The sequence below is a fragment of the Bombina bombina genome, chromosome 3, assembly GCF_027579735.1.
Source record: "Bombina bombina isolate aBomBom1 chromosome 3, aBomBom1.pri, whole genome shotgun sequence".
Lineage (NCBI taxonomy): Eukaryota > Metazoa > Chordata > Amphibia > Anura > Bombinatoridae > Bombina > Bombina bombina.
In genome coordinates this window covers 1,162,747,066-1,162,768,595 of record NC_069501.1, presented here as the reverse complement: position 1 = coordinate 1,162,768,595, position 21,530 = coordinate 1,162,747,066, and the positions used below count along the sequence as shown (strand labels likewise).

Below are 21,530 nucleotides of genomic sequence, written 5' to 3'. Positions count from 1 at the left end.
CGCCAATACTCCTTACTATGCAACAATTAACGGCTGTAATGGATAATTCTATCAAAAACATTTTAGCCAAAATGCCCACTTATCAGCGAAAGCGCGACTGCTCTGTTTTAGAAAATACTGAAGAGCATGAGGACGCTGATGATAATGGTTCTGACATGCCCCTACACCAGTCTGAGGGGGCCAGGGAGGTTTTGTCTGAGGGAGAAATTTCAGATTCAGGGAAAATTTCTCAACAAGCTGAACCTGATGTGATTACATTCAAATTTAAATTGGAACATCTCCGCGCTCTGCTTAAGGAGGTGTTGTCTACCCTGGATGATTGTGACAATTTGGTCATTCCAGAGAAATTATGTAAGATGGACAAGTTCCTAGAGGTTCCGGGGCCCCCCGAAGCTTTTCCTATACCCAAGCGGGTGGCGGACATTGTAAACAAAGAATGGGAAAGGCCCGGCATACCTTTTGTCCCTCCCCCTATATTTAAGAAATTGTTTCCTATGGTCGACCCCAGAAAGGACTTATGGCAGACAGTCCCCAAGGTCGAGGGGGCGGTTTCTACTCTAAACAAACGCACTACTATCCCTATAGAAGATAGTTGTGCTTTCAAAGATCCTATGGATAAAAAATTAGAGGGTTTGCTTAAAAAGATGTTTGTTCAGCAAGGTTACCTTCTACAACCAATTTCATGCATTGTTCCTGTCACTACAGCAGCGTGTTTCTGGTTCGATGAACTAGAAAAGTCGCTCGATAAAGATTCTTCTTATGAGGAGATTATGGACAGAGTTCACGCTCTTAAATTGGCTAACTCTTTTACTTTAGACGCCACTTTGCAATTAGCTAGATTAGCGGCGAAAAATTCAGGGTTTGCTATTGTGGCGCGCAGATCGCTTTGGCTAAAATCTTGGTCAGCGGATGCGTCTTCCAAGAACAAATTGCTTAACATACCTTTTAAGGGGAAAACGCTGTTTGGCCCTGATTTGAAAGAGATTATTTCAGATATCACTGGGGGTAAGGGCCACGCCCTTCCTCAGGATAGGTCTTTTAAGGCTAAAAATAAACCAAATTTTCGTCCCTTTCGCAGAAACGGACCAGCCTCAAGTTCTACATCCTCTAAGCAAGAGGGTAATACTTCTCAAACCAAGCCAGCCTGGAGGCCAATGCAAGGCTGGAACAAAGGTAAGCAGGCCAAGAAACCTGCCACTGCTACCAAGACAGCATGAGATGTTGGCCCCCGATCCGGGACCGGATCTGGTGGGGGGCAGACTTTCTCTCTTCGCTCAGGCTTGGGCAAGAGATGTTCTGGATCCTTGGGCGCTAGAAATAGTCTCCCAAGGTTATCTTCTGGAATTCAAGGAGCTACCCCCAAGGGGGAGGTTCCACAGGTCTCAATTGTCTTCAGACCACATAAAAAGACAGGCATTCTTACATTGTGTAGAAGACCTGTTAAAAATGGGAGTGATTCATCCGGTTCCATTAGGAGAACAAGGGATGGGATTCTACTCCAATCTGTTCATAGTTCCCAAAAAAGAGGGAACATTCAGACCAATCTTAGATCTCAAGATCCTAAACAAATTTCTCAAGGTTCCATCGTTCAAAATGGAAACCATTCGGACAATTCTTCCTACCATCCAGGAAGGTCAATTCATGACCACGGTGGATTTAAAGGATGCGTATCTACATATTCCTATCCACAAGGAACATCATCGGTTCCTAAGGTTCGCCTTTCTGGACAAGCATTACCAGTTTGTGGCACTTCCATTCGGATTAGCCACTGCTCCAAGAATTTTCACAAAGGTACTAGGGTCCCTTCTAGCGGTGCTAAGACCAAGGGGCATTGCAGTAGTACCTTACTTGGACGACATACTGATTCAAGCGTCGTCTCTACCACAAGCAAAGGCTCATACGGACATTGTCCTGGCCTTTCTCAGATCTCACGGGTGGAAAGTGAACGTAGAAAAAAGTTCTCTATCTCCGTCAACAAGAGTTCCCTTCTTGGGAACAATAATAGACTCCTTAGAAATGAGGATTTTTCTGACAGAGGCCAGAAAATCAAAACTTCTAAGCTCTTGTCAAGTACTTCATTCTGTTCTTCTTCCTTCCATAGCGCAGTGCATGGAAGTAATAGGTTTGATGGTCGCGGCAATGGACATAGTTCCTTTTGCGCGAATTCATCTAAGACCATTACAACTGTGCATGCTCAGTCAGTGGAATGGGGATTATACAGACTTGTCTCCGACGATACAAGTAGATCAGAGGACCAGAGATTCACTCCGTTGGTGGCTGACCCTGGACAACCTGTCACAAGGGATGAGCTTCCGCAGACCAGAGTGGGTCATTGTCACGCCCGACGCCAGTCTGGTGGGCTGGGGCGCGGTCTGGGAACCCCTGAAAGCTCAGGGTCTTTGGTCTCGGGAAGAATCTCTTCTCCCAATAAATATTCTGGAACTGAGAGCGATATTCAATGCTCTCAAGGCTTGGCCTCAGCTAGCAAAGGCCAAATTCATAAGGTTTCAATCAGACAACATGACGACTGTTGCGTATATCAACCATCAGGGGGGAACAAGGAGTTCCCTGGCGATGGAAGAAGTGACCAAAATAATTCAATGGGTGGAGACTCACTCCTGCCACTTGTCTGCAATCCACATCCCAGGAGTGGAAAATTGGGAAGCGGATTTTCTGAGTCGTCAGACATTTCATCCGGGGGAGTGGGAACTCCATCCGGAAATCTTTGCCCAAATAATCCAATTGTGGGGCATTCCAGACATGGATCTGATGGCGTCTCGTCAGAACTTCAAGGTTCCTTGCTACGGGTCCAGATCCAGGGATCCCAAGGCGACTCTAGTGGATGCACTAGTAGCACCTTGGAGCTTCAACCTAGCTTATGTGTTCCCACCGTTTCCTCTCATTCCCAGGCTGGTAGCCAGGATCAAACAGGAGAGGGTATCGGTGATCTTGATAGCTCCTGCGTGGCCACGCAGGACTTGGTATGCAGATCTGGTGAATATGTCATCGGCTCCACCATGGAAGCTACCTTTGAGACAGGACCTTCTTGTTCAAGGTCCGTTCGAACATCCGAATCTGGCCTCACTCCAACTGACTGCTTGGAGATTGAACGCTTGATTTTATCAAAGCGAGGGTTCTCAGATTCTGTCATTGATACTCTTGTTCAGGCCAGAAAGCCTGTAACTAGAAAAATCTACCATAAAATATGGAAAAAATATATCTGTTGGTGTGAATCTAAAGGATTCCCATGGAACAAGATAAAAATTCCTAAGATTCTATCCTTTCTTCAAGAAGGTTTGGAGAAAGGATTATCTGCAAGTTCTTTGAAGGGACAGATTTCTGCTTTATCTGTTTTACTTCACAAAAAGCTGGCGGCTGTGCCAGATGTTCAAGCTTTTGTTCAGGCTCTGGTTAGAATCAAGCCTGTTTACAAACCTTTGACTCCTCCTTGGAGTCTCAATTTAGTTCTTTCAGTTCTTCAGGGGGTTCCGTTTGAACCCCTACATTCCGTTGATATCAAGTTATTATCTTGGAAAGTTTTGTTTTTGGTTGCAATTTCTTCTGCTAGAAGAGTTTCAGAGTTATCTGCTCTGCAGTGTTCTCCTCCTTATCTGGTGTTCCATGCAGATAAGGTGGTTTTGCGTACTAAACCTGGTTTTCTTCCGAAAGTTGTTTCTAACAAAAATATTAACCAGGAGATAGTCGTGCCTTCTTTGTGTCCGAATCCAGTTTCAAAGAAGGAACGTTTGTTGCACAATTTGGATGTAGTTCGTGCTCTAAAATTCTATTTAGAGGCTACAAAGGATTTCAGACAAACATCTTCCTTGTCTGTTGTTTATTCTGGTAAAAGGAGAGGTCAAAAAGCAACTTCTATCTCTCTCTCTTTTTGGCTTAAAAGCATCATCAGATTGGCTTATGAGACTGCCGGACGGCAGCCTCCTGAAAGAATCACAGCTCATTCCACTAGGGCCGTGGCTTCCACATGGGCCTTCAAGAACGAGGCTTCTGTTGATCAGATATGTAAGGCAGCGACTTGGTCTTCACTGCACACTTTTACCAAATTTTACAAATTTGATACTTTTGCTTCTTCTGAGGCTATTTTTGGGAGAAAGGTTTTGCAAGCCGTGGTGCCTTCCATCTAGGTGACCTGATTTGCTCCCTCCCATCATCCGTGTCCTAAAGCTTTGGTATTGGTTCCCACAAGTAAGGATGACGCCGTGGACCGGACACACCTATGTTGGAGAAAACAGAATTTATGTTTACCTGATAAATTACTTTCTTCAACGGTGTGTCCGGTCCACGGCCCGCCCTGGTTTTTTAATCAGGTCTGATGATTTATTTTCTCTAACTACAGTCACCACGGTATCATATGATTTCTCCTATGCAAATATTCCTCCTTTACGTCGGTCGAATGACTGGGGAAGGCGGAGCCTAGGAGGGATCATGTGACCAGCTTTGCTGGGCTCTTTGCCATTTCCTGTTGGGGAAGAGAATATCCCACAAGTAAGGAAGACGCCGTGGACCGGACACACCGTTGGAGAAAGTAATTTATCAGGTAAACATAAATTCTGTTTTCGCTTCAGGAGGTGTGTGGTATACGGAGTCTCTGATCGGATTGTAGCGATTTTGGGGTTCTATTAATATTTAACTGATTACAGCGATATGTGCACATCTATTTTGTAAGATTTGTATAGGCATGCTTTTGAATAGGATTTTGCTGTGCCCTTAATTGTAAACCTCATTGCGGTGTAGTCAGAGAACTCTGCCTGCCGCATTCGCTATATAATACAAGGAATCGTTAAAGCTTACAAATTTAGTAGCAATGAGGTGTGTAGCTTGCAGAGTCTCTGATTGGTCCATAGTGATGTGGGCGTGTTTGTAGCTTAGATTTGTATGTAGCGATACGGGCTCACTGTATAAATATATTGGCCCGTTGTATTACTATTCATTAGGTTAGTTCTGAATATTATATTGGGTATTGTATCTACACAGTATGTTGTGCGCTTTAGAATCGGGAACCCTGTGACCGCGCACATTACACAAGTCTAGAGAAGATTACTGAGAGTGGAGAATCTGTACTTAGTGGTGTGCGGTTAGCAGAGTCTCTGATTCGTCTTAAGCAAGTGAGGTGTTGTTCGCTATCTGGACAGCAGATTAGTTGATTGTTTAGTTATAAGGTAGCAAGGTAGAGTGTAACAAATTGTAAAGCCTGATGAAACGGCATTGTTAGCCGAGAAACACGTTGCAAAGCAACTTTTAAATGTTTTTATTAAACTGAACTTTTTATCAGTCTTCCTTGCTCCTGTGGGTTTGTGATCACCCATAACTAACAGTTTTTGGATCCCTTATTCAGCTGTTCATTGCAGCCTATTACGGAGGTCGTCTGGAGAAACCGGGTCCTCGTTACCATCACCTGGGTATCAGCATTTGTTTGGCAGAGTCGCCATTGAGGAGTCAGCCGAACGGCTCTGAAGTTTCGGTCTATCTATTAATGCACTGCATGTGCATACATGTTTGTGAGTATATTACTTTGAGCACAAACGGTTGGTTTTCAATTATTGGAACTTGCTGCACAAAGAGCGCCTCTTCTTTTTTCTGTTTTTCAGGACACCTTTACTTTATACCTATCGAAGACAGTTGTGCTTTCAAAGATCCTATAGATAAAAAATTAGAGAGTCTCCTGAAGAAAATTTTTGTTCATCAGGGTTTTTCTCTCCAACCTATTGCGTGCATTGTTCCTGTAACTACTGCAGCTGCTTTCTGGTTTGAGGCTCTAGTAGAGGCTCTTCAGATGGAGACTCCATTAGAGGAGATTCTGGACAGAATTAAGGCCCTTAAGTTGGCTAATTCTTTTATTACTAATGCCGCATTTCAACTGGCTAAATTAGCAGCAAAGAATTCAGCTTTTGCCATTTTAGCACGCAGGGCGTTATGGCTTAAGTCCTGGTCTGCTGATGTGTCATCTAAATCTAGACTTTTGAACATCCCTTTCAAAGGAAAGACCCTATTCGGGCCTGAACTGAAAGAGATTATTTCAGACATCACTGGAGGGAAAGGATCAGGATAGATCAAATAAGATGAGGACCAAACAAAATAATTTTCGTTCCTTTCGGAACTTTAAGAGTGGTCCCGCTTCAGCTTCCTCTGCTGCAAAGCAAGAGGGGAATTTGGCCCAATCCAAGTCAGTCTAGATACTTAACCAGGCTTGGAACAAGGGTAAACAGGCCAAGAAGCCTGCAGCTGCCTCTAAGACAGCATGAAGGGGTAGCCCCCAATCCGGGACCGGATCTAGTAGGGGGCAGACTCTCTCTCTTCGCTCAGGCTTGGGCAAGAGATGTTCACGATCCCTGGGCTTTAGAAATTGTGTCCCAGGGATATCTTCTGGAATTCAAAGACTCCCTTCCAAGGGGGAGATTTCACATTTCTCGATTGTCTGTAAACCAGACAAAGAGGGGGGCGTTCTTGCGCTGTGTAGAAGACTTACATACCATGGGGGTTATCCGCCCAGTCCCAAAAGAGGAACAGGGCCTAGGGTTCTACTCAAACCTGTTTTGTGGTTCCCAAAAAAGAGGGAACTTTCAGACCAATCTTGGATCTCAAAATTCTAAACAAGTTCCTCAAAGTTCCATCATTCAAGATGGAGACTATTAGGACTATTCTACCTCTGATCCAGGAGGGTCAATATATGACTACTGTGGATTTAAGGGATGCGTATCTACACATCTCTATTCACAGAAATCATCATCTATTTCTCAGATTCGCCTTTCTAAACAGGCTTTACCAGTTTGTGGCCCTTCCCTTCGGGTTGGCCACGGCTCCAAGTATTTTCACAAAGGTGCTAGGGTCCCTTCTGGCGGTTCTACGACCACGGGGTATAGCAGTGGCGCCTTATCTAGACAACATCTTAATTCAGGTGTCGTCTTTCTAGCTAGCCAAGTCTCACACGGACATCGTGTTGGCTTTTCTGAGATCTCACGGGTGGAAGGTGAACATGAAAAAGAGTTTTCTCTTCCCTCTTACTAGAGTTTCCTTTCTAGGGACTCTGATAGATTCAGTAGAAATTAAAATATTTCTGACGGAGGTCAGAAAATCAAAACTCTTAACCTCTTGCCGAGCTCTTCATTCCATTCCTCGGCCATCAGTGGCTCAGTGTATGGGTGTAATCGGACTCATGGTAGCGGCATTGGACATATTTCCTTTTGCCCGCCTACACCTCAGACCACTGCAACTATGCATGCTCAAACAGTGGAATGGGGATTATGCAGATTTATCTCCTCAACTGCATCTGGACCAGGAGACCAGAGATTCTCTTCTCTGGTGGTTGTCTCAGGACCACCTGTCTCAGGGAATCTTCTTCCACAGGCCAGAGTGGCTCATTGTAATGACAGATGCCAGCCTGCTAGGCTGGGGTGCAGTCTGGAAATCCCTGAAAACACCGATAAACATTCTAGAACTGAGAGCGAAATTCAATGTGCTTCAGGCATGGCCTCAGCTTGCTGCGGCCAAATTCATCAAGTTTCAGTCGGACAACATCACGACTGTAGCTTATATCAATCGGATTATTTTGGTTATCTCCATCATCGCTAGAGAACTCCTTGTTCCTCCTTGATGATTGATATAAGCTACAGAGAACTCCTTGTTCCTCCTGACTTAGTATGCAGACCTAGTAGACATGTCCTTGGTTCCACTGTGGATTCTGCCAATAAGGCGGGACCTTCTAATCCAAGGTCCTTTCACGCATCTAAATCTGTAGCTTATATCAATCATCAAGGAGGAACAAGGAGTTCTCTAGCGATGATGGAGATAACCAAAATAATCCGATGGGCAGAGGATCACTCTTGCCATCTCTCAGCAATCTACATCCCAGGAGTAGAGAAATGGGAGGCGGATTTCCTAAGTCGTCAGACTTTTCATCCGGGGGAGTGGGAACTTCATCCGGAGGTATTTGCTCAGCTGATTCAGCTATGGGGCACACTAGAATTGGATCTGATGGCGTCCCGTCAGAATGCCAAACTTCCTTGTTACGGGTCCAGGTCCTGGTCCCAGGATCCCAAGGCGGTGCTGATAGATGCTCTAGCAGTGCCTTGGTCCTTCAATATGGCCTATGTATTTCCACCGTTTCCTCTCCTCCCACGTCTGGTTGGCAGAATCAAGCAGGAGAGAGTTTCGTTGATTCTGATAGTACCTGCGTGGCCACGCAGGACTTAGTATGCAGACCTAGTAGACATGTCCTTGGTTCCACTGTGGATTCTGCCAATAAGGCGGGACCTTCTAATCCAAGGTCCTTTCACGCATCTAAATCTATTTTCTCTGCATCTGACTGCTTGGAGATTGAACGCCTGATTCTATCAAAGCGTGGTTTCTTTGAGTCGGTCATTGATACCCTGATTCAGGCTAGAAAGCCTGTCACCAGGAAGATCTATCATAGGATTTGGCGCAAATATCTTTATTGGTGGGAATCCAAAGGTTACTCGTGGAGTAAGATTAGGATTCCTAGAATATTGTCTTTTCTCCAAGAAGGTTTGGAGAAGGGATTATCAGCTAGTTCCCTAAAAGGGCAAATATCTGTTTCTTTCATGTAATTAGCAAGAGTCCATGAGCTAGTGACGTATGGGATATACATTCCTACCAGGAGGGGCAAAGTTTCCCAAACCTCAAAATGCCTATAAATACACCCCTCACCACACCCACAAATCAGTTTTACAAACTTTGCCTCCTATGGAGGTGGTGAAGTAAGTTTGTGCTAGATTCTACGTTGATATGCGCTCCGCAGCAGGTTGGAGCCCGGTTTTCCTCTCAGCGTGCAGTGAATGTCAGAGGGATGTGAGGAGAGTATTGCCTATTTGAATGCAGTGATCTCCTTCTACGGGGTCTATTTCATAGGTTCTCTGTTATCGGTCGTAGAGATTCATCTCTTACCTCCCTTTTCAGATGACCATATACTCTTATATATACCATTTCCTCTACTGATTTTCGTTTCAGTACTGGTTTGGCTTTCTACTACATGTAGATGAGTGTCCTGGGGTAAGTAAGTCTTATTTTCTGTGAAACTCTAATCTATGGTTGGGCACTTTTTATATAAAGTTCTAAATATATGTATTCAAACATTTATTTGCCTTGACTCAGGATGTTCAACATTCCTTATTTCAGACAGTCAGTTTCATATTTGGGATAATGCATATGAATAATTCATTTTTTTCTTACCTTAAAAATTTGACTTTCCCTGTGGGCTGTTAGGCTCGCGGGGGCTGAAAATGCTTCATTTTATTGCGTCATTCTTGGCGCGGACTTTTTTGGCGCAAATTTATTATTTTCATTGTTTCTGTTTCCGGCGTCATACGTGTCGCCGGAAGTTGCGTCATTTTTGACGTTCTTTTGCGCCAAAAGTGTCGGCGTTCCGGATGTGGCGTCATTTTTGGCGCCAAAAGCATTTAGGCGCCAAATAATGTGGGTGTCTTTTTTGGCGCGAAAAAATATGGGCATCACTTTTGTCTCCACATTATTTAAGTCTCATTGATTTTTGCTTCTGGTTGCTAGAAGCTTATTCACTGGCATTTTTTTCCCATTCCTGAAACTGTCATTTAAGGAATTTGATCAATTTTGCTTTATATGTTATTTTTTCTATTACATATTGCAAGATGTCCCACGTTAAAGCTGAGTCAGAAGATACTTCTGGAAAATCGCTGCCGGGTGCTGGAGCTACCAAAGCTAAGTGTATCTGCTGTAAACTTTTGGTATCTGTTCCTCCAGCTGTTGTTTGTACTGTTTGTCATGACAAACTTGTTAATGCAGATAATATTTCCTTTAGTACTGTTACATTACCTGTTGCTGTTCCATCAACATCTAATATTCAGAGTGTTCCTGATAACATAAGAGATTTTGTTTCTAAATCCATTAAGGCTATGTCTGTTATTCCTCCTTCTAGTAAACGTAAAAAGTCTTTTAAAACTTCTCATTTTTCAGATGAATTTTTAAATGAACATCATCATTCTGATACTGATATTGGTTCTTCTGATTCAGAGGATTCTGTCTCAGAGGTTGATGCTGATAAATTTTCATATTTATTTAAAATGGAATTTATTCGTTCTTTACTCAAAGAAGTCCTAATTGCATTAGAAATTGAGGATTCTAGTCCTCCTGATACTAAATCTAAACGTTTAGATAAGGTTTTTAAATCTCCTGTAGTTATTCCAGAAGTATTTCCTGTCCCTGGTGCTATTTCTGAAGTAATTTCCAGGGAATGGAATAATTTGGGTAATTCTTTTACTCCTTCTAAACGTTTTAAGCAATTATATCCTGTGCCATCTGACAGATTAGAGTTTTGGGACAAAATCCCTAAGGTTGATGGGGCTGTCTCTACTCTTGCTAAGCGTACTACTATTCCTACGGCAGATGGTACTTCCTTTAAGGATCCTTTAGATAGGAAAATTGAATCCTTTCTAAGAAAAGCTTACTTGTGTTCAGGTAATCTTCTTAGACCTGCTATATCTTTAGCGGATGTTGCTGCAGCTTCAACTTTTTGGTTAGAAGCTTTAGCGCAACAAGTAACAGATCATAATTCTCATAGCATTATTATTCTTCTTCAACATGCTAATAATTTTATTTGTTATGCCATCTTTGATATCATTAGAGTTGATGTCAGGTAAATGTCTCTAGCTATCTTAGCTAGAAGAGCTTTATGGCTTAAAACTTGGAATGCTGATATGTCTTCTAAGTCTACTCTGCTTTCCCTTTCTTTCCAGGGTAATAAATTATTTGGTTCTCAGTTGGATTCTATTATCTCAACTGTTACTGGAGGGAAAGGAACTTTTTTACCACAGGATAAAAAAATCTAAAGGTAAATTTAGGTCTAATAATTGTTTTCGTTCCTTTCGTCACAACAAGGAACAAAAGCCTGATCCTTCATCCTCAGGAGCGGTATCAGTTTGGAAACCATCTCCAGTCTGGAATAAATCCAAGCCTTTTAGAAAACCAAAGCCAGCTCCCAAGTCCACATGAAGGTGCGGCCCTCATTCCAGCTCAGCTGGTAGGGGGCAGATTACGTTTTTTCAAAGAAATTTGGATCAATTCCATTCACAATCTTTGGATTCAGAACATTGTTTCAGAAGGGTACAGAATTGGCTTCAAGATAAGGCCTCCTGCAAAGAGATTTTTTCTTTCCCGTGTCCCAGTAAACCCAGCGAAGGCTCAAGCATTTCTGAAATGTGTTTCAGATCTAGAGTTGGCTGGAGTAATTATGCCAGTTCCAGTTCTGGAACAGGGACTGGGGTTTTATTCAAATCTCTTCATTGTACCAAAGAAGGAGAATTCCTTCAGACCAGTTCTGGATCTAAAAATATTGAATCGTTATGTAAGGATACCAACATTCAAGATGGTAACTATAAGGACTATCCTGCCTTTTGTTCAGCAAGAGCATTATATGTCCACAATAGATTTACAGGATGCATATCTGCATATTCCGATTCATACAGATCACTTTCAGTTTCTGAGATTCTCTTTCCTAGACAAGCATTACCAGTTTGTGGCTCTGCCGTTTGGCCTAGCTACAGCTCCAAGAATTTTTACAAAGCTTCTCGGTGCCCTTCTGTCTGTAATCAGAGAACAGGGTATTGTGGTATTTCCTTATTTGGACGATATCTTGGTACTTGCTCAGTCTTCACATTTAGCAGAATCTCATACGAATCGACTTGTATTGTTTCTTCAAGATCATGGTTGGAGGATCAATTTACCAAAAAGTTCATTGATTCCTCAGACAAGGGTAACCTTTTTAGGTTTCCAGATAGATTCAGTGTCCATGACTCTGTCACTAACGGACAAGAGACGTCTAAAATTGATATCAGCTTGTCGAAACCTTCAGTCACGATCATTCCCTTTGCTCGTTTTCACATGCGACCTCTTCAGCTCTGTATGCTGAACCAGTGGTGCAGGGATTACACAAAGATATCTCAATATCTTTAACACCGATTGTACGACACTCTCTGAGGTGGTGGACAGATCACCATCGTTTAGTTCAGGGGGCTTCTTTTGTTCTTCCGACCTGGACTGTAATTTCAACAGATGCAAGTCTGACAGGTTGGGGAGCTGTTTGGGGGTCTCTGACAGCACAAGGGGTTTGGGAATCTCAGGAGGTGAGATTACCGATCAATATTTTGGAATATTTTCAGAGCTCTTCAGTCATGGCCTCTTCTAAAGAGAGAATCGTTCATTTGTTTTCGGACAGACAATGTCACAGCTGTGGCATACATCAATCATCAAGGAGGGACTCACAGTCCTCTGGCTATGAAGGAAGTATCTCGAATTCTGGTATGGGCGGAATCCAGCTCCTGTCTAGTTTCTGCGGTTCATATCCCAGGTATAGACAATTGGGAAGCGGATTATCTCAGCCGCCAAACGTTACATCCGGGCGAATGGTCTCTTCACCCAGAGGTTTTTCTTCAGATTGTTCAAATGTGGGGACTTCCAGAAATAGATCTGATGGCCTCTCATCTAAACAAGAAACTTCCCAGGTATCTGTCCAGATCCAGGGATCCTCAAGCGGAAGCAGTGGATGCATTGTCACTTCCTTGGAAGTATCATCCTGCCTATATCTTTCCGCCTCTAGTTCTTCTTCCAAGAGTAATCTCCAAGATTCTGAAGGAATGCTCGTTTGTTCTGCTGGTAGCTCCAGCATGGCCTCACAGGTTTTGGTATTGCCAACCGTGGACTCTTCCATTAAGACCAGACCTTTTGTCGCAAGGTCCTTTTTTCCATCAGGATCTCAAATCCTTAAATTTAAAGGTATGGAGATTGAACGCTTGATTCTTAGTCAAAGAGGTTTCTCTGACTCTGTGATTAATACTATGTTACAGGCTCGTAAATCTGTATCTAGGGAGATATATTATTGAGTCTGGAAGACTTATATTTCTTGGTGTCTTTCTCATCATTTTTCCTGGCATTCTTTTAGAATTCCGAGAATTTTACAGTTTCTTCAGGATGGTTTGGATAAAGGTTTGTCTGCAAGTTCCCTGAAAGGACAAATCTCTGCTCTTTCTGTTCTTTTTCACAGAAAGATTGCTAATCTTCCTGATATTCATTGTTTTGTACAAGCTTTGGTTCGTATAAAACCTGTCATTAAGTCAATTTCTCCTCCTTGGAGTTTGAATTTGGTTCTGTGGGCTCTTCAAGCTCCTCCGTTTGAACCTATGCATTCATTGGACATCAAATTACTTTCTTGGAAAGTTTTGTTCCTTTTGGCCATCTCTTCTGCCAGACGAGTTTCTGAATTATCTGCTCTTTCTTGTGAGTCTCCTTTTCTGATTTTTCATCAGGATAAGGCGGTGTTGCGAACTTCTTTTAAATTTTTACCTAAGGTTGTGAATTCTAACAACATTAGTAGAGAAATTGTGGTTCCTTCATTGTGTCCTAATCCTAAGAATTCTAAGGAGAGATCATTGCATTCTTTGGATGTAGTTAGAGCTTTGAAATATTATGTTGAAGCTACTAAGAATTTTTGAAAGACTTCTAGTCTATTTGTTATCTTTTCTGGTTCTAGGAAAGGTCAGAAGGCCTCTGCCATTTCTTTGGCATCTTGGTTGAAATCTTTAATTCATCATGCTTATGTCGAGTCGGGTAAAACTCCGCCTCAAAGGATTACAGCTCATTCTACTAGGTCAGTTTCTACTTCCTGGGCGTTTAGGAATGATGCTTCGGTTGATCAGATTTGCAAAGCAGCAACTTGGTCTTCTTTGCATACTTTTACTAAATTCTACCATTTTGATGTGTTTTCTTCTTCTGAAGCTGTTTTTGGTAGAAAAGTACTTCAGGCAGCTGTTTCAGTTTGAATCTTCTGCTTATAATTTCAGTTTTTTTCATTTAATCTTTATTTTGGGTGTGGATTATTTTTCAGAGGAATTGGCTGTCTTTATTTTATCCCTCCCTCTCTAGTGACTCTTGCGTGGAAAGATCCACATCTTGGGTAGTCATTATCCCATACGTCACTAGCTCATGGACTATTGCTAATTACATGAAAGAAAACATAATTTATGTAAGAACTTACCTGATAAATTCATTTCTTTCATATTAGCAAGAGTCCATGAGGCCCACCCTTTTTTGTGGTGGTTATGATTTTTTTGTATAAAGCACAATTATTCCAATTCCTTATTTTTTATGCTTTCGCACTTTTTTCTTATCACCCCACTTCTTGGCTATTCGTTAAACTGATTTGTGGGTGTGGTGAGGGGTGTATTTATAGGCATTTTGAGGTTTGGGAAACTTTGCCCCTCCTGGTAGGAATGTATATCCCATACGTAACTAGCTCATGGACTCTTGCTAATATGAAAGAAATGAATTTATCAGGTAAGTTCTTACATAAATTATGTTTTTGTCTATTCTACTATTCAAACTTCTGGCAGATGTCCCAGTCGTTCAAGCATTTAGTCAGGCTTTGGTCAGAATTAAGCCTGTATTTAAGCCTGTTGCTCCGCCTTGGAGCCTAAACTTAGTCCTTAAAGTTCTTCAAGGGGTTCCGTTTGAACCTATGCATTCCATAGATATTAAGCTTCTATCTTGGAAAGTTTTGTTTTTAGTAGCAGTTTCTGAGCTATCTGCTTTACAGTGTGATTCCCCTTATCTTATTTTCCATGCAGATAAGGTGGTTTTTGCGTACCAAACCTGGGTTTCTTCCTAAGGTTGTTTCTAATATGAATATCAATAAAGAGATTGTTGTTCCTTCACTGTGTCCTAATCCTTCTTCAAAGAAGGAACGTCTATTGCACAATCTTGATGTGGTTCGTGCTTTAAAGTTCTACTTACAAGCAACTAAAGATTTCCGTCAAACATCCTCATTGTTTGTTGTTTATTCTAGTTAGCAGAGAGGTCAAAAGGCTACGGCTACCTCTCTTTCCTTTTGGCTCAAAAGCATCATCCATTTGGCCTATGAGACTGCTGGACAGCAGCCTCCTGAAAGAATTACTGCTCATTCTTCTAGTGCTGTGGCTTCCACATGGGCTTTTTAAAATGAGGCTTCTGTTGAACAGATTTGTAATGCGGCGACTGGGTCTTCGCTTCATACTTTTTCCATATTTTACAAATTTGATACTTTTGCTTCTTCGGAGGCTTTTTCTGGGAGAAAGGTTCTACAAGCAGTGGTGCCTTCCGTTTAAGGTCCCTGTCTTGTCCCTCCCTTCATCCGTGTCCTAAAGCTTTGGTATTGGTATCCCACATGTAAGAATGAATCCGTGGACTCGATACATCTTACAAGAGAAAACATAATTTATGCTTACCTGATAAATTTATTTCTCTTGTGATGTATCGAGTCCACGGCCCGCCCTGCTTATTAAGACAGGCATATATATTTTTATTTTTAACTTTCAGTCACCACTGCACCCTATAGTTTCTCCTTTTTATTCCTAGCCTTCGGTCGAATGACTGGGGGGTGGAGCTAAGGGGGGAGCTATATAGACAGCTCTGCTGTGGGTGCTCTCTCTGCCACTTCCTGTAGGGGAGGAGAATATCCCACAAGTAAGGATGAATCCGTGGACTCGATACATCACAAGAGAAATAAATTTATCAGGTAAGCATAAATTATGTTTTCTTTAAGCAAATCACAGAGTTAAGATTTTTCTTTTGCTTGAACATATTAAAATGATATACAGTAGTTGAATACATTTTGCATATCTGTATGTTTTTAGGCTGATCAGCTAATGTTCGCCCTACATTTTGTTCGTGGAATGCATCCTGACCTTTTTCAAGAGAATGTAAGTATCCAATTCAGGTACAGGTTCTTCTTTGTAATGTTTTAGTTTGATGAAATGTTGTCTTCCTATATGGGGGGGCAGGAGTTGCTCATCTTTCCATTTTCATTGCTCTTTCTTTCCATGTCTCTGCTCTGTTTGACGATGTCACGTGGAATGAGAAAATTGCCAATGGCAGAGGCAATGCTTCATTTTGCAGGTTGGGGGGCTCTTGCAGAGCTGTATCTCTCGAATTTGCATGTAAGCTGTAGAAATAGAGGACAAATTATGAAATTATGTATTGGATGATTTATGGTGGAAGCATTATATGTTGGTAAGTTGTTTTTATTTTTAAATATATGTTAGACAGGGGTTGCATATGTGTACCTTGTGGTGTTAAAGGGACACTAAACCCACAATTTTTCTTTTGTGATTCAGACAGAGCATGCAATTTTAAGCAACTTTTTAATTTACTCCTATTATCAAATGTTCTTCATTCTCTTGGTATCTTTATTTGAAATGCAAGAATGTAAGTTTAGATGCCGGCCCATATTTGGTGAATAATCTGGGTTATTCTTGCTGATTGGTGGATAAATTCATCCACCAATAAAAAAGTGCTGTCCATAGTACTGAACCAAAAAAAGCCTAGATGCCTTCTTTTTCAAATAAAGATAGCAAGTTAACGAAGAAAAATTAATTATAGGAGTAAATTAGAAAGTTGATTAAAAGTGCATGCTCTATCTGAATCACTAAAGAAAAAATTTGGGTTCAGTGTCCCTTTAACTTTTCTGTGAAATCATAAGTTTTTGTAATTTGAAACTGTATCTAATATATTTGTGGTTAGATATTTTATTTCTAACAGAAGGAAACAGTTTCTAAACACAATCCACAAACTTATATGAAAAAGTTTTTTTTGTACCATATATTAGCCAAAACATGTATACTCACCAAACATGCAAATACCATAGGGTAGTCCTAATACATTTCAATATAAGAATTGTAACTCTGTTGCAGTCTATATAGACTACCTCTAATGAGAACATGGGTTGGCTCATATACAGTATACTTCCCACAGATAACCCTTTCAGGAATATACACATGGGACACTGTGAGAGTAATTCTGCTATACATGTGCCCCAAATATTTTATTCTTACTTATTTTCTTTGTAAATGACATGATGGGGCAAATAACAAAGCAATATGTTTAACACTTTTCTTTCTTGTATTTGGCAAGAGTCCATGAGCTAGTGACGTATGGGATATACAATCCTACCAGGAGGGGCAAAGTTTCCCAAACTTAAAAATGCCTATAAATACACCCACAATTCAGTTTTACAAACTTTGCCTCCCTATGAAGGTGGTGAAGTAAGTTTGTGCTTGATTTTCTTCTGTGATATGCGCTTCTCAGTATTTTGAAGCAGGATTCCTTTCAGAGTACAGTGAATGTCAGAGGGATGTGAAGAGAGTGTCGCCTATTGATTCTATGGTTTTCCTCATGGGAAATCTTTTCAAAGGTTCTCTGTTGTCGGTGGTAGAGATTCATCTCCTACCTCCCTTTTCAGATCGACGATATACTCTCATATTCCATTACCTCTACTCATACTGTTTCAGTACTGGTTTGGCTATCTGCTATATGTGGATGGGTGTCTTTCGGTAAGTATGTTTTCATTACTTAAGACACTCTCAGCTATGGCTTGGCACTTTATGTATCAATATAAAGTTTTAAATATATGTATTGTACTTATATTTGCCATGATTCAGGTTTTCAGTATATTTCCTTTTGCAGACTGTCAGTTTCATATCTGGGAAATGCTTTTTTATGAAAATGTATTTCTTACCTGGGGTATAGTCTCTTTTTCAAATTGTCTGTCTTTTAATTTTGCGGGCAGAATTAGGCTCGCAAAGGGCGCAAAATGCCAAAATTTATTGTGTCATTCTTAGTGCAAGATTTTTTTGGCGTGAAGTTAAGTTCATTGACGCAAATTCGTCATTTCCGGCGTCTTAGTTGACGCCGAGTCCTTCACTAGGTTGCGTCATCTCCGAACGTTATTTTTAATTATTTAAGACCCCATGCCTTTTTGCCTCTTGCCTTTTTTCTATGTCAGGAAGGAAATGGATAATTTTGCTTTATATGTTGTTTTTTTCTCTTACATTTGCAAGATGTCTCAATCTGATCCTGACTCAGAAATCACTGTTATAACCCTGCTGCCTGATGACAGTTCTACCAAAGCTAAGTGCATTTGTTGTAAACTTGTGGAGATTATACCTCCAGCTGTGGTTTGTAATAGTTGTCATGATAAACTTTTACATGCAAAAAATGTATCCATCAGTAGTAGTTCATTACCTGTTGCTGTTCCCTCAACATCTAATGCACAAGATATACCTGTAAATTTAAAAGAATTTATTTCTGATTCTATTCAGAAATCCTTGTCTGCCATTCCGCTTTCTAATAAACGTAAAGGTCTTTTAAAACTTCTCATAGAGTTGATGATATTTCAAATGATTGGCAACATACTGATTTATCCTTCTCTGATGAGGATCTATCTGATTCAGAAGATCCTGCCTCAGATATTGACACTGAAAAATCCTCTTATTTATTTAAAATGGAGTATATTTGTTCTTGGCTTAAAGAAGTGTTGATTACATTAGATATGGAGGAAACTAGTCCTCTTGATATTAAAACTAGTAAACGTTTAAATTCTGTTTATAAACCTCCTTTGGTTATTCCAGAGGTTTTTCCAGTTCCTAATGCTATTTCTGATATGATTTCTAAAAAATGGAATAGGCCTGGTACTTCTTTTATTTCTTCTTCAAGGTTTAAAAAATTATATCCTTTGCCAGCAGTTAGATTGGAGTTTTGGGAAAAGATCCCCAAAGTTGATGGGGCTATCTCTACTCTTGCTAAACGTACTACTATTCCTATGGAAGATAGTACCTCTTTTAAATATCCTTTAGATAGGAAACTTGAATCTTATCTAAGAAAGGCTTATTTATATTCAGGTCATCTTCTTAGGCCTACAATTTCTTTGGCTGATGTTGCAGCTGCTTCAACTTTTTGGTTGGAAACTTTAGCGCAACAAGTATCGGATCATGATTTGTCTAGCATTGTTAAGTTGATTCAACATGCTAATAATTTCATTTGTGATGCCATTTTTGATATCATCAAAATTGATGTTAAATATATGTCTTTAGCTATTTTAGCTAGAAGAGCATTGTGGCTCAAATCTTGGAATGCTGATATGACTTCTAAGTCCAGATTGCTATCTCTTTCTTTCCAAGGTAATACATTATTTGGTTCTCAGTTGGATTCAATAATTTCAACTGTCACTGGTGGGAAGGGAGTTTTTTTGCCTCAGGATAAAATACTTAAGGGCAAATCTAAAGCTTCTAACCATTTTCGTTCCTTTCGACAAAATAAGGAACAAAAACCTAATCCTTCCCCAAAGGAAACTGTTTCAAATTGGAAGCCTTCTTCAAATTGGAATAAATTCAAGCCATTTAAGAAATCAAAGCCGGCCCCCAAGTCCGCATGAAGGTGCAGCCCTCATTCCAGCTCAGCTGGTAGGGGACAGATTTAAAATTTTCAAAGATGTTTGTATCAATTCGTTCCAAAATCATTGGATTCAGAGTATTGTCTCTCAGGGGTACAGAATGGAATTCATTCTACTAGAGCTGTGGCTTCCACATGGGCCTTTAAAAATGAGGCTTCTGTTGAACAGATTTGCAAGGCGGCAACTTGGTCTTCGCTTCATACTTTTTCAAGTTGGTCCAAAATCATTGGATTCCGAGTATTGTCTCTCAGGGGTACAGAATACGATCCAGAGTAAGACCGCCTGTGAGAAGATTTTTTCTCTCACGCATTCCGGTAAACCCAGTTAAGGCTCAGGCTTTCCTGAAGTGTGTTTCAGACCTGGAGTTATCAGGGGTCATCATGCCAGTTCCATTTCAGGAACAGGGCCTGGGGTTTTATTCATATCTATTCATTGTCCCAAAGAAAGAAAATTCATTCAGACCAGTTCTGGATATAAAGATTTTAAATCGATATGTAAGAGTACCAACTTTCAAAATGGTGATTATTCTGCCTTTTGTTCAGCAAGGGCATTATATGTCCACAATCGACTTACAGGATGCATATCTTCATATTCCGATTCATCGGGATCACTATCAGTTCCTGAGATTCTCTTTTCTAGACAAGCATTACCAATTTGTTGCTCTTCCTTTTAGCCTAGCGACAGCTCCAAGAATAATTTCAAAGGTTCTCGGTGCCCTACTCTCTGTAATCAGAGAGCGGGGTATTGCTGCGTTTCCTTATTTGGACAATATCTTGGTATTCGCTCAGTCTTTACATTCTGCAGAATCTCACATGAATCAACTAGTGTTGTTTCTTCGAAGACATGGTTGGAGGATCAATTTACCAAAAAGTTATATGATTCCAAAGGTAACCTTTTTAGGTTTCCAGATAGATTCAGTGCCCATGACTTTGTCTCTAACAGACAAGATACGTTGGAAATTGGTTGCAGCCTGTCGGAACCTTCAGTCTCAGTCATTCCCTTCAATGACTACGTCAGACTTTAAATCCGGGAGAGTGGTCTCTCCACCCAGATGTGTTTTCTCAAATTGTTCAGATGTGGGGTATTCCAGAAATAGATCTGATGGCATCTCATCTAAACAAGAAACTTCCCAGGTACCTGTCCAGGTTCAGGGATCCTCACGCGGAAGCAGTGGATGCATTGACGCTTCCTTGGTGTTATCAACCTGCTTATATTTTCCCGCCTCTAGTTCTTCTTTCAAGAGTGATCTCCAAAATCATCATGGAGCAATCATTTGTGCTGCTGGTGGCTCCAGCATGGTCTCACAGGTTTTTGTATGTGGATCTTGTTCAGATGTCCACTTGCCAACCTTGGCCACTTCCATTAAGGCCAGACCTTCTATCTCAAGGTCCGTTTTTCCATCAGGATCTCAAATTATTAAATTTGAAGGTATGGAAATTGAACGCTTGGTGCTTAGTCATAGAGGTTTCTCTGACTCAGTGATTAATACTATGTTGCAGGCTCGTAAATCTGTTTCTAGAAAGATTTATTATCGAGTTTGGAAGACTTACATTTCATGGTGTTCTCATAAATTCTCTTGGCATTCTTTTAGGATTCCTAGAATGTTACAGCTTCTTCAGGATGGTTTGGATAAAGGTTTGTCTGCAAGTTCCTTGAAAGGACAAATGTCTGCTATTTATGTTTTATTCCACAGAAAACTTGCTAAACTTCCTTATATTTATATTTCAATTCTTACCTAAGGTTGTGAATTCTAACAAACATTAATAGAGAAATTGTTGTCCCTTCTTTGTGTCCTAATCCTAAGAATTCTTTGGAGCGATCTTTACATTCTTTGGATGTGGTGAGAGCTCTGAAATATTATGTTGAAGCCACTAAAGATTTCAGGAAGACTTCTAGTCTATTTGTTATCTTTTCTGGTTCCAGTAAAGGTCAGATGGCTTCTGCCGTTTCTTTGGCATTGTTGTTAAAGCTTTTGATTCATTCTACTAGATCAGTTTCCACTTCTTGGGCTTTTAAGTCTGAAGCTAAAGTTGATCAGATTTGCAAAGCAGCAACTTGGTCTTATTTGCATACATTTACTAAATTCTACCATTTTGATGTATTTGCTTCTTCGGAAGCAGTTTTTGGTAGGAAAGTTCTTCAGGCAGCTGTTTCAGTTTGATTCTTCTGCTTATGATTTAAGTTTTTCCGTTTATTTTTGAGAATAAACTTATATTTGGGTTGTGGATTAATTTTTTTTAGTGAAATGGCTGTTTTTATTTTGTCCCTC

The 21,530-nt window shown here is 40.7% G+C and overlaps 1 protein-coding gene across 1 annotated transcript in view; it reads left to right on the top strand.

Annotated features, from left to right (window-relative positions):
• DYNC2H1 (dynein cytoplasmic 2 heavy chain 1) overlaps positions 1–21,530 on the top strand; it is a 1,178,830-nt gene that overhangs the window by 749,845 nt on the left and 407,455 nt on the right. Inside the window, exon 69 of the mRNA XM_053705582.1 lies at positions 15,669–15,734. Coding sequence (XP_053561557.1) covers positions 15,669–15,734 — 66 coding nt within the window. The remainder of the gene's footprint in view (positions 1–15,668; positions 15,735–21,530) is intronic.